The sequence below is a fragment of the Anabrus simplex genome, chromosome 2 (assembly GCF_040414725.1).
Source record: "Anabrus simplex isolate iqAnaSimp1 chromosome 2, ASM4041472v1, whole genome shotgun sequence".
NCBI classification, from domain to species: domain Eukaryota; kingdom Metazoa; phylum Arthropoda; class Insecta; order Orthoptera; family Tettigoniidae; genus Anabrus; species Anabrus simplex.
The window spans coordinates 1,106,213,199-1,106,227,152 of NC_090266.1; the positions used below are offsets into that span (position 1 = coordinate 1,106,213,199).

General features: G+C 43.2%; 1 protein-coding gene across 1 annotated transcript in view; it reads right to left on the minus strand.

Annotated features, from left to right (window-relative positions):
• The window catches only part of corn (cornetto), a 552,907-nt gene that overhangs the window by 42,928 nt on the left and 496,025 nt on the right, over window positions 1-13,954 (minus strand). The window contains exon 10 of the mRNA XM_067142064.2: window positions 226-577. Within this exon, the coding sequence (XP_066998165.2) occupies window positions 226-577 (352 nt within the window). The remainder of the gene's footprint in view (window positions 1-225; window positions 578-13,954) is intronic.

Sequence of the window (13,954 nt, forward strand, 5' to 3'; positions counted from 1 at the left end):
TACTGCTCACAGACCATGGGTCATGGTCATGCAAGTTGATCATTGACTTTGGGTCTTCGTTTATAAAAAGATAAGGAACCTTAGCTCATACCAAGGCAGAAATGGGAAGTGTTTGAGAAGGAGATTTGTTACAAGTGAATTCAAATTTCAATACGGAATGTGCCAGTTGAAGTGACTGATATGGCCCTGCTTTCAGCTGTGGACGAAGATAAAACAATATCTTACCTTTCATCAGTTAGTTCACCAATGCAAGTATCATTCTCCAATTGAAGAATACGGAGCACTTTGAGTAGTTTAGTGACCAAGTTATCGACGTCTATGATTTGGTCGACAAGCGATGCAGCAGAGCAACAATCTTCCAGGACTGGGGAAACATCTTCACTTTTATTGCAAATAATCTCATCATTTCCACCACCATCTCGCTGTGCCATCTCTGACTGCTGCCTTATTAAAATTGCTTGGGAGAGATTGTGCAAGGATTCACTATGACCAAGCCGAGAACTGCTACCACAATCTGGTGAGATACAAGGGTCCTTAACTACACTCTCGGAATGTTCTTCACCTTCCGGGCTTGAAACTGCAAGAGATAAAGTAAGTCATGAAACAGCATGAAGTCTAATATTATCACTTCAACAGATATTTCAATGTACTTGACCAAGGAACAAAATCTCCAAGTTTTTAAATATTTTACAGACGTTTTGTAATACAATTATGAAACATAAAGCAACAGGTACACTCCTTTCTCTATTTACCTATGAATATACGGAAATGATGGGGATTGCCTAGCCGAGGTGGTCGACCTGGAAGGTTGTGGGTTCGATTCTCTATCACCAAGATGAGGAATTTAGAGAGGCACATGGCCCTGGGGCTCACTCAGCCTACAACAGAAATTAGTAGCAGGTTAATTCTGTAGGCAGAGATGGCTGGGATCCTCCAGGGGTTTCATGGTCTGTCTCATCTTTAGAAACAGCTTAACTGATGTTTAACATTAATAATTGTACCGGGAGGTACACCTGAACGCCGCGCATTCAAAATTAGCGCCTTAATGAACTCCTCTTTTGAACTAATGTGGGAACTACTACAACTGGAAATTGGAACTTTAATCAGAAGAAGTCACCACCGAAATATTATGTAATTTTGTTATTGTACAGTTTCCTAAACTGAGTGAATTTCTCCTTGTTTTGTTTGCCATTCATCAAGAAGTTTGGACATTCTCCCATAGATGGCACTACAAAAAAATTATGATCATGCCCTCTGGTGCAAAGTTAAAGAACCTATAATTTAAAGAAGTTCTGTATTTCTAGGTTGCTGTAACTGATTGATGTTCATTTACTGATTGATGTTCATTTATTTTTGGGTTGGCAATATTTACCTTTTCTTTCCGCCAGTTTTGAATCTAGCCAATCCCAAATTTCTGTAATTAATTTTCAACCTATCATTGGCTTCTTGTTCGATTCTGAGTGTAACTTTGAAATTGACCAATTAAATTGAGAGGGTGTGGCTGGTTTAGTCTTGAATGATCTCGAACCTTCCCTGAGGGTTTATAAACTGCGGCTTTTCACGTTTCTTGGCCAATTGATCGACGTCTATCTGAGTATGTGTGTGTGTGTTAAGCACGAGGCGGGCGGCTCTTTTGTCGGCAGCTAGAACATCTACAAGGTAATGGCCACATAACTTTATTCCTTCTTGATAAATCCGCAGTTTAACCCGAGGGAAAGGTCCGACTCCTTAGTATGTAACAAATTTTCTAAAATGTAACTTTCTTCCAGCTAATGTAAAAACTTATAAAATCTTTAACTGTAAACCGGGGATAGAGAGTGAAGTAGCCTCTCGAGCTCCCCTTCATCTTGGTTTGGGGCGACTATGTTTTTCTCTAACTGTCTCTCCTACTGTAATGTGTTAAAGTAATTTCTATACGAGTCACCTTAGTAGATTGGGAATAGCCCCTGCTTCATTGGCCTAGAGCCCTTTAGGTTTTTTTAAGGTGTTCATTATCATTCAGTTTGTGATTCAGGCCATTTACTTAACCTGTTTGTTTCCGCATAGGCCCTATAGGTTGGGTACAAGATACCCCTGTTTCAAATTGTAAGTTGGGCCATGGAAGGCCAGACAGTGCAAGCTTTTTGAGGTGGCCTCGAGGAGGCTGACAGAAACGGAGAACCGGTTAGCTCTTTTTCAAGTTTTGTAATTGTAAAGAGTGCCTCTAGAAGGCTAGAAATTGTACTGTAGGGAGCAAGTGCTCCATGAATTAGGGGATTTCTGCCCTTAACTAAATAATTCTTCTTCCATTTGTAAAATAGTAAAACTAGGGGCTTGAAGCCCAAAGTGTTAAGGTTATGAATCTTGGATTTTTCCTAATCTGGTTTCTAGATTGGCATTGTACCTGAATGTTATTTTTTCCCTTGTGGAAATTTGTTGAGTTTGTTTTTTTATAATGAAAGAAATATAACCTCTGTTAAAGTTTTAATTCAATTCTTGACATTGTAGTTAGACCCATTCACCCCAGCACCTTCTTTCACCTCTGCCTTCCACAGATACCCCATAATAATAATAATAATAATAATAATAATAATAATAATAATAATAATAATAATAATTGAACCGTGAGTTTTATCTGCCCCCCGCCTTGAACTTGATATATGTGCGGCGCTCCTAGTGAGCTCCTTGAAATTTACTATTGTGCGTGTTTCTGTCTATCTTGGCCATTGATATGTTGTAATAAATGTGTTCGCTCCCTGTTCCTCACTTATGGCTCCATGGGCAAGGAATTCATTCTGTCCTGGGGTGTCCCTGTTCTCGCCTTTCTCTTCGTATGTCGATCTTCTGCCATCGAGGTATCTCATTGATTAGTATACCTGAGCGGCTCGCCGGGCGGTGGATTGAATCACTCGCCTGCTGATCTTGGTGCAGTGCACTTCTCTTACATCGAACCAAGGACCGTGAGGGGGGCATGGGAGGTAAGATCTTCAGGATTTCTATGTGTTGGTAGGATGATGGGAGGAACTAGGAACTAGGATACGGATATGTAAAGCCATGTATCTGGCGACTTTAGTTTGTGAACTCACAACAGAGCACAGCAGAGATATTATTGAGTAATGAACTTGAAGTGTTATGGCCCTTAATTTCTATGTTTCTTGTATCATAAGCTATCGGTGGCCACTAGAGCCTACGTTATCGATATTAGTTTGTAATCAAGGTAGGAGCCAAGGAAAGAGCTCACGCAAATGATATGAAGGTTCCAGAATGTTCTGGGTGTTTAGTTCGACAAGCGATGTTTTACGTTTGCTATAGTACCCGAGGTAGCTGGTGAACTGTGTATACATAGCAGCCTGGTAGTGATGTGTTTGAAGTTTAAAGTTTATCTGGTACCGAGTCGAATAGTTATGTTCATGTTAGACCTCTACTAAGAGGAGAGGATTACTTTTCTGTTTTACTTAAAATGAAACGAGTCAAAACCCTCCTTTTAACCATGTTAGTTCCCAAGCGCTTCCGAATATGTTTGTTCTTAATTGTGTGTAAAGTAAATGTTCTGGTCAAGCTGTTCGGAACTTTGTCTTGACATTGTACCTCTGGGTTGGTCCTTACGTTTATTAATCCAGATCCCTGGTCTGCTCTCCTTTGGGTCGTCCTGCTGGTAGAGTCATGGCACAGTGCTGTCAGCCAGGAGCGTGGTTCGATCTGGACTTTTCTTCATTTACTTGCAAAATTTGAGCCCTGGGAGCTCTCTCATCACGGTATTTCGTAACTCTGCTTTGTGTCTTGTATCATTTACACGATGGCTGCTCTAGACATTGTTTATTCGGGAGCTTTGCGGAAGGAGGAATTGCCGTATGAGTTAGCAATACGCAATTTAGAATCAAAAGGGACAGTTAAGGCCGATGAACTCTTGTTGAGGAACAATTTTCAAAGGAATGTTTCAGCGCCCTGTTATACTGAAAGCGAGGTTTCGAGTTCGGTATCCCTTACTGAGGCTAATCTCTCTGATATTGCCCCAGTGATGGAGTTCCTGGAGAGCGACGTAGCTTCGCCCCATCAACTTAAGAGAGTACAGGGTCGTTTGATGCATTACATTCATCGTGTGGGAGATCTGCTGTCATTCGAATTAAAGGAGGAGGTGTTAAATCAGGTTCAGGATTTAAAGGTCAAATCTTCTAAACTTTTAGAGAAAATTGAGACTTAGCTAGCTGACCCATCTATCAAAACTAAGCCGGTGTTACCTTCCACTGCGACGGTAGTAGGCGAGTTAAATCAACCTACTCCTGACCTTGGGTCTGACGGGCAGCGAACTTCCCTCGAGCCGCATTTCTCATCTTTAGAGTGCTCTTCAAAACATAAGACTAAGAGTCAACAGCCACCCTTGTCTTCGCAAGTTTCACCCTTTTCGAGTATTCCTCATCCATTGAATAACATGCTGAAAGACAGCCCTCACTATTCGGTGAATTCGGCGAGTGATGTAGTTGCATTTCTTCGTTTTCTTGTCGAATTCTTGGATCACGCTCAAGTATTCGGTTTGACGTATGTACAGATTTTACAGGTGGTTTACCCGCATACCGTTGGCGTTCTTTCTGATAAGATTGTTAATGCAATATCGGAACAATTGTCGTTGCATCAGTTTCATGCACACATACTAACTCACTTTATCTCCGCTAGGGCTCTTAATTCTTTTGTGCAACAATTCTATTTTAGAGTGCAACGTTTAAATGAAACCTTATCAGAATTTATTTCTGACATTAAATTTTATGCCAGGGTTTTCGTGCTTGATTATATGGAGGAGCAGGTGGTTTCTACTATCGTGGAAGGGATTGCTCCATCGTATCGTTCTTGCTTGTGTTTTGTGTCTCAGCCTCGTAACTTTGCCGAGTTGGAAGCTATGGTCGTCTCTGCGGAGGGCATTCGTCATGCCGATTCGCTTCGAGTTCCCGATCCTCTTTCTTCTGGCCGGGGTGTTACTGAGCATGCGGTTTTGGTTGCGGCGCTTCTGATCATCTCCGTAATAAGTGCCCTTCTCGATCTCTTCAGGCACAAGGGCCTAGCCACGGCTCGAGTACCGAGGTGCCGCTTAGGGTTTCGAATGTTGTATGTTTTTGCTGTGGGACCCCGGGTCGTGTGGTAAGGGATTGCACACGCAAGGGCCGAAAGGTAACTGACTAGACCGAGAAAAGGCCAGGGACAGGCTCATTAACTCGCCGTCGCCTAGTCAAAAGCATTGTACGACTCCAGGTGAACATTTGTCATCCTGTCCTGCCGAATGTTTGCAGATAACAGCCGAGAATAAGGGGGTGGCCCCATTTGTCAAGGCTGAGATTAATAATGAGCCAGTGACGGCACTCTTAGATACTGGAAGTGTTGCTTCCTTTGTAAGCGAGAAGTGGTTTGGTCTGCATAAATCTGTGTGTAAATTTCCCATCGTCCACCCGGATTCCTTTTCCTGTGTGGCTGCTAATTCTTCTAGAGTTGAGGTTTTGGAAGTTGTGAAGTCTAAGATTCGTGTTGCAAGTTTTTCATGGAAATTCCTTTTGTATGTGGCCAAGGATTTACCGTGTCCAGTAATCCTTGGATCAGATTTTTTGGCTTACTCAGGCTTGGTTTTGGATATGCAGGAAGGGTCCTGCTGGTTCAAATTTTGTCGTGATGTTAGAATTCCTGTATTGCGGTCTAACTCAGTTTCTTCTTTTGCCGTGGTGCCCTCTGAGGATGAAATGGGCTCCCATCTTAGCCATTTTCCCGAGGATCAGGCCAAGTGCATTAGGGAGTTGTGTGATGCCTTTCCCGAGGTTCTTACGGAGAAATTGGGGATGACTAACTTGTTGGAGTACAAGATAGAGGTATCTGATTCTATTCCTGTTAGGAGTCCGCCCTACCGTCTTTCTCCCCCAAAAATGCGAGCATTGAAGGAGATCATCGATAAGATGTTACATGAGAGAATAATTCGACCTTCTACGTCAGCTTACTCCTCACCAGTATTTCTTGTGCCTAAGCCTCAAGGAGGTTACCGTCCGGATTTGGATTACAGGGCATTGAATAAGAAGGTGATATTGCAATCTGTTCCGCTCCCAGACTTGCATTCCTGTTTCTCGTGGTTCAGAAAGGCTAGGTATTTTACCGTCCTGGACTTAAACCAGGCATATTATCAAATCCCTTTGGCAGAGGAGTCCCGCCATTTGACAGCCTTCGCAACCGATTGGAATCTCTACGAATTTTGTCGTCTGCCCTTTGGTATTCCCACTGGCGCTGCTGTGCTTAGTAGGCTTTTAGATCAATTGTTTTCAGATATTAAATTCAGTTATCTTTATCATTATCTTGACGACATCGTAATTTATTCGGAAACTTTTGAGGAGCACCTTGACCACCTACGCGAAGTGTTGTCTAGACTGCGTAATGCTGGGCTGATGGTTAAATTGTCCAAGGTGTCCTTTGCAAAGCCGCAGATGTCCTTTTTAGGACATATAGTGTCATCTAATGGAGTTTCAGTCGACCAGTCTCGCACCCGAGCCATTGATGAGTTCAGACCCCCGCAGGACGTTAAAGGCGTCGCCCGCTTCATCGGGATGGTAAACTTCTTCCGTAAGTTTATTCCTAACTTTGCTAAGCATGCTGGGCCTCTTAATGCCCTCCGGCGTAAAGGGGTTAAGTTTGAATGGGATACTTCACAACAAGCGGCCTTCGAGGATCTGAAGTTGGCTATAGCTAATGCTCCGATACTTGCGATGCCCGATTTCTCAAAAACCTTCATTGTTCAGACCAATGCTTCAGCCTCGGCGGTTGCAGCTGTCTTATTGCAGGAATCCGACCTGGGCAGACGACCTGTTGCTTACGCTTCCAGGACCTTGACTCCTCTTGAAAGTAGGTACTCAGTCTATGAGTTAGAGGGTTTGGCTGTGTTGTTTGCCTTAGAGAGGTTTCGAATGTATTTAGAACATGTAAAATTCGAGCTTGAAACCGATAACCAAGCGTTGAGCTGGGTCTTGGGCAAGCCTACGAAAACGGGCCGTCTAGCTCGGTGGGCAATAAGAATCTCGGCGTTTCACTTCGATGTACGGCACATTCGAAGTTCGGACAATGTTGTAGCTGATTCTCTTAGCCGCATGTTCACTGATCAGCCTGTTCAGGATGATGAATCTTCTGACCCTGAGTCCCTAACTTCATTACCCCTTGCTGGAGTGATCTTGACTGATGCCCCATTGTTATACCATGATCTTGCTAAATTCCAAGTGAAAGATCCTATCCTAGGGCCCATTGTCCAGCAGTTGAAAGAAGGCAAGATTGTTAACCCATATGTGTTAAGGAACGGTGTCCTTTGCTGTCCCTCCCGCTCTGATCACAAAATGAAAGTAGTTGTTCCGTTGGTATTAGTACCTATGATATTTAAATATTTCCATGAAACTCCTTTGGCTGGTCATCTGGGAGTGTTTAAGACCAGGGAGAAAATTCAAGAAAACTTTATTTGAAAGGGGCTTGATGCTGAAGTCCGTGAATTGGTCAAAGCGTGTAAGATTTGTAGGGTAAGCAAGCCTTCCTTAAATACTCGGGTCGGCCTGTTGTCTTCTACCCAGGCTACGCGACCCATGCAACGTCTATTTATAGATTATGTAGGACCCCTCCCCAAATCAAGGACGGACGGCAATAGATTTATATTTGTTTGTGTCGACGGCTTCACTCATTTTTCTTGTTTTTTTCCGATGAGGTTAGCCATGGCAGAATCCACCATAAGGTGTTTAAAAATCATATTTTCATCTTTTGGTCCAAGCCAGTACTTGGTGTCCGATAATGCGAGGGCGTTCACGTCGAATTTATTCAGGAAGTTTTGCTTTAGCCTGTCCATTACCCATGTCTCCGTATTACCCCCAACCCTCTTATGCGGAGAGAGTCAACCGTAATTTGCGGTCCGCTCTCATCGCCTTCCATCAGGACGATGTTTTGAGATGGGACACTTCATTGCCATGGCTTGCCTTCGCATTTAATTCCCCTGTACATGAAGCGCATCAGTTTTCTCCTGTGTCTCTTATGTTCTCCTTCGTTCCCAATTCTCCACTCAGTAATCTTTGGAACATTGATGAGCTGTTACCGGAAAGGATTGACCCCCTTAACATCAGGGCAATTTGGAAAAAGGTTAAGGAAAACCTTAAGGTGACCTATGAGAAGATGAGAGAACGTTACAATGAGGGGCGCCGACCGACCGATCTCGCTGTAGGAGATAATATTTTTGTTAAGAATTTCGTGCCTTCCGGGAAGCTCGCTCCTCAATTCCGAGGACCGTATGAAATTATTGATTTCTTAACACCGGTCACCTTGATGGTAAAGGATCCGGAGACGGAGAGAGTCTTCCGAGTTCATCTTTCGCAGGTGAAGCCTGCTTAGCGTTTTTCTTCGGTACTGCTGCGTGGCAGTCTGTCTCGGCTACGGGTACCTTGGTTTCATGTGGAATGAGGCTTTAACCTGGTTATCTGGGGAGTTTTGACTCAATTTCATTCTCGTCGGGGATATGCTCTCCCCTTAGTTAGCTTATGATTGTTCCTTTTTTTTTTTTTAAACTGGATGTATTATTTAATGTGAGTCCTCCCGGAGTCCTATCATACCCGTACTGCTCCCATGCCTCCCGGTCCGGTTACCTGCACTGCCTTGGCCCCCTGTACCCTGTACCGGGGGATGGATATCTTTCGACACCTTTGCTGGCCTTCTGCTTTATTTTACAGTGGACTGGAGTATCCACCTACGCCCTCTGCTCCATGAGAAGGGCCCCTCGTGTCTGCGATTTTTGGCGATCATCGACTCCAGCCGCCGTGTCTTACGGCTACCTAGTTCAGAAGGATTGTGTTTTCCAGCATCTGATTTGCCTAAGGAGGCTCCGAGACGGTCTGCTACTGTGGCCGTTGTCCTGCGGCTGAGTGCCATGCATGCCGCTCAATGTTTGGTTGGGTTGTATCCCAGCTATGTGAGTTGCCGGCCCTGGTGGCCCACCTTTCCCCTGGCGATTGCTGGGGACATCTTCATTGAACTTAATCTACGTGATTTTCTTGCCATATCCCGGGATAATCTTGGCAAGGCCTCGCTTCTTCACTTGATATATGTGCGGCGCTCCTAGTGAGCTCATTGAAATTTAATATTGTGCGTGTTTCTGTCTATCTTGGCCATTGATATGTTGTAATAAATGTGTTCCCTCCCTGTTCCTCACTTATGGCTCCCTGGGCAAGGAATTCATTCCGTCCTGGGATGTCCCTGTTCTCGCCTTTCTCTTCGTATGTCAATCTTCTGCCAAGCCACCTCACGCGCACTTATCCCCTCCTGGCTTCTCCGAGAGAGGGGGCGTGCTGACGTTGGTCTTGAGTCCTTCCCCTCCCAGCGAGCCTGGGCGGCTTGCCGGGCGGTGGACTGAATCACTCGCCTGTTGATCTTGGTGCAGTGCACTTCTCTTACATCGAACCAAGGACCGTGAGGGGGGCATGGGAGGTAAAATCTTCAGGATTTCTATGTGTTGGTAGGATGATGGGAGGAACTAGGAACTAGGATACGGATATGTAAAGCCATGTATCTGGCGACTTTAGTTTGTGAACTCACAACAGAGCACAGCAGAGATATTATTGAGTAATGAACTTGAAGTGTTATGGCCCTTAATTTCTATGTTTCTTGTATCATAAGCTATCGGTGGCCACTAGAGCCTACGTTATCGATATTAGTTTGTAATCAAGGTAGGAGTCAAGGAAAGAGCTCACGCAAATGATATGAAGGTTCCAGAATGTTCTGGGTGTTTAGTTCGACAAGCGATGTTTTACGTTTGCTATAGTACCCGAGGTAGCTGGTGAACTGTGTATACATAGCAGCCTGGTAGTGATATGTTTGAAGTTTGAAGTTTATCTGGTACCAAGTCGAATAGTTATGTTCATGATAAACCTCTAGTAAGAGGAGAGGATTACTTTTCTGTTTTACTTAAAATGAATGGTGGAAACGAGTCAAAACCCTCCTTTTAACCATGTTAGTTCCCAAGTGCTTCCGAATATGTTTGTTCTTAATTGTGTGTAAAATAAATGTTCTAGTCAAGCTGTTCGAAATTTTGTCTTGACATTGTACCTCTGGGTTGGTCCTTACGTTTATTAATCCAGATCCCTGGCCCGCTCTCCTTAGGGTCGTCGTGCCGGTAGAGTCACGGCACAATAATAATACAACCCTGAGGCGCAACAACCCCGAAGGGCCACAGCCTACAAAGCGACCGCTGCTCAACCCGAAGGCCTGCAGATTACGAGGTGTCATGTAGTCAGCACAGCGGATCCTCTCGGCCGTTATTCTTGGCTTTACAGACCGGAGCCACCATCTCACCATCAGATAGCTCCTCAATTGTAATCACGTAGGCTGAGTGGACTTCGAACCAGCCCTCAGATTCAGGTAAAAATCTCTGACCTTGTTGTGAATCGAACCCGGGGCCTCCGGGTAAGAAGCAGGCACACTACCCCTACACCGTGGGGCTGGCTTAATAATAATAATAATAATAATAATAATAATAATAATAATAATAATAAAAATAATAATCCCTTGAAATGAACAGATACTGGAATATTGCTCAAAAAAGGGTCAGTAACATGCCAATAAACCTATGTCATCTAACCATGTAATTGAGTTGATCCTGTTCACATATTTTACTTGAAACCATGGGGCACAAAATAAAACCAAAACATGAGCATATGTAACAGGATATCAACGAGTACTGAGAAATGATATTGAACAATTGCCTACAGTTTACAGAATCCACACAATCCTCCTTTCACTGTATTTTAAAGCAATCCAAAAAGCAGAATGCAATGCAGATGATGGCTCCATGTATATCATATGACTAACAGTTACCCGCGGCTTCACTCGCGTGGATTTCGTAATTTTATAAAAGTAATCGTTCCTCGGTACTGTACTAAGACATTATTTAAAAACCCCTAAAGTATAAAAACTCACTGGAAAATTGAGATTCATTTACCCCCAGAAACTCCTTGTCAACGTTTGTTGGGTTTTTTTTTTTTTTTTCTGGACAAGATGACCATGCGACGGAACTGTATATGTGAGAAACTGTCTTCTCTCAAGTCAGAAAAAAATACAGTAAAACCTGCCTTAACGAACACCTCTCACCGGCGGACAACCCTCATTAGCGGACGATTTTCTAGGTCCGTAATTAAATACCATGTTGTGTATGAGTAATTTACCCCTCTTATACGGACACCCTCTATTATGGACACGGACACCCCATAGCCATGAGAAACTCCAATTAAACCTCTCCTAACGGACAATTTCTTTAAAAAAAAATACTGTGTTTGTGTCCTGTACAGCTTACTTTTTGCACAGGCGGTAGTTCCAAGAATCGCAGACACCGTAACTTTTGGTCCAGGGTGTACACATTCTTGGAAGGCAACACTAAGCTATGCTATCACTTCTGGAGGTTGTGTGATCTGACATGCTCGGCAGTGCTGGAATTCGTACCTTCACTGTCAGGTACTCAGGTTATTTTCATTGTCTCGTGGGCTTTTGATGTGTTCAGTTTTGCGTTAGTAAGTTGGTGTAAACATGGCTCCGAGGACGTTTTTAACTCTTAAAAGAAAAAGTTGACATAATAGACAATCATAAATGTGAGAAGTGTGGTGTGCATAAACTGTCTGAAGTTTTCAAGATTGGAAAGACACAGGCAGCTGAAATTGTGAAAAAGTAAGAGGAACTAGTGAAAGAATGGCATTTAAATGGCAACAAACAGCGCATTAAACTGTTTCAAAGTGGTAGTGGAGCTCTCATTGACAAGGCAATGCTAGAGCGGTTCGCTAAAAGAAGAAGTCAGAATGTCCATGTGTCAAGACCAATGATACAAGCAAGAGCATTAGAATTCGCGGTAGAATTAAGTATTGGAGATTTCAAAGCCTCGAATGGTTGGCTAGAAAGATTCAGAAAGTGACATGGTATCAACTTCAGAGTGATTTGCGGAGAATCATCCGGTGTTAACATGGAGATTGTTGAAAACTGGCAAGAAAAAATACCTTCAATCAGACGGGTATGCTCCAGAAAATATTCTGAATGCCGATATAACTGGGTTCTTTTGTCCGTGCTTTACCCGACAAAACTTTTTGTTTCAAAGGAAATCGTTGTACTGGTGGAAAAGTGCGAAAGAACGTCTCACGGTCTTGTTGTGTGCAAGTATGAGTGGAGAACGGGAGAAGCCCCTTGTGATAGGAAAAGCTGCAAAACCAAGGTGTTTTAAGAATATGGACGTTACGAAGTTTGGCATTGAATGGAAAGCGAATAGGAAAGCATGGATGGTCAGAGAAATACTGACAGAGTGGCTAGGACAATTGGACAGAAAAATGATACGCCAGGAGCGAAAGGTGTTATTATTCCTCAATAATGCAGCATCGCATCCGAATACAATTAAGTTGCAAAATGTCAAGATCGTCTTTTGCCCACCAAATGTAACATCAGTTTCTCAGCCACTTGACCAAGGAGTGATCCAGAACTTCAACGTTATGTACAGCAGTAGCGTAGCCAGGATTTCAGTTTGGGTGGGGGGGCGCATTCATCCAGAATTTTATTTTGATAGGTGTCCAAACTTCCATAGTTTAGGTGGTGTAGAATACCGAAAAAGGAAATGGGTGTCCTTGGATCCAAGTAAGACTGGTGGATTCGTGCAGATTCCGGAAGCTAATAGTAATTTTATTCTTCTTGTTCTTCCCCCGCTTTTCCCACATCTGTGGGGTCGCGGGTGTGAACTGTGTCGCACATGTGGATTTGGCCCTGTTTTACGGCTGGATGTCCTTCCCGACGCCAACCCTATATAGAGGGATGTAATCAGTGTTGTGTGTTTCTTTGGTGGTTGGTAGTGTAGTATGTTGTCTGAATATGAATATGTTGGGACAAACACCTAGTCCCCAGCCAGAAGAATTAATCAGATGCAATTAAAATCCCCGACCCAGCCGGGAATCGAACCCGGGACCGTCTTAACCGAAGGCCTCAACACTGATCATTCAGCCAATGAGTCGGACTCCGTAAGCTAATATTAATGTACATTATATATAAAATGTTCAATAAAAGTACACTCGTTAAAACTCCTGGGGTGTCTGGACTTCATGGACGACAAACCCCCCCGTCCCCCGGCTACCTCTGTTACTCCCATCCCAACATAACTGCAGCATTTCATATATTCCGAGTACAAGTGAAATGAATGCAAGAATAAACAGTGAGTAAGGATGCAATATTCTGGTTTAGATAAAATACGGTAAAGTTATTATAATAATGGTCATGTGATAAGCAATAAAGAAGTGACATTTTATACAAATAATGTGGCAAAGATACACACACACACGCGTCGAATACAGGTTTCTCGTCCTTCTTGTCCATGGCTAGATGATGAAGGCAAGAGAATGATGGCCCACCGTGACTCGTTATTTCGACATTATAAACAAACTCTAGGTGACACAGACTTCGAATCTAACCGCATCTTAAGAAATTGCACAAAGCAGTTAATCAGAAATTTTTAAAAATGTATATATTTTCGGAATTTAACTAACAACTTAAATTCTAATCGCGCAGGGGTCAGCTTAGAGCTCTGGGAATAGGAAAACATCAACAGAGACAGACAACTCCTGACATTCCACTTGACAAACTGAATGATTACTTTAGTAGAATAAATAATCAACCTACCCAAATTAACTGCACCGACTCACCGCCCTCTCCTCCAGCCAATCCACCATTCACATTTCACAGTGTCACAGAAAATCAGGTTAAAAGGCTTTGTAATCGATTAAATCAAGTACTACAGGTGTAGATGATATTCCTATTACTTTTATACATAACATTATGGGTGCTATCTTGCCTATGCTGACGCACATACTGAAGTACTGTTTACTAAACGGAACTTTCCCTACTGTCTGGAAAACAGCCAATATTGTATCGGTACCTAAGACCTTAGACCCACAATCGCCCTCTGACTATCGTCCTA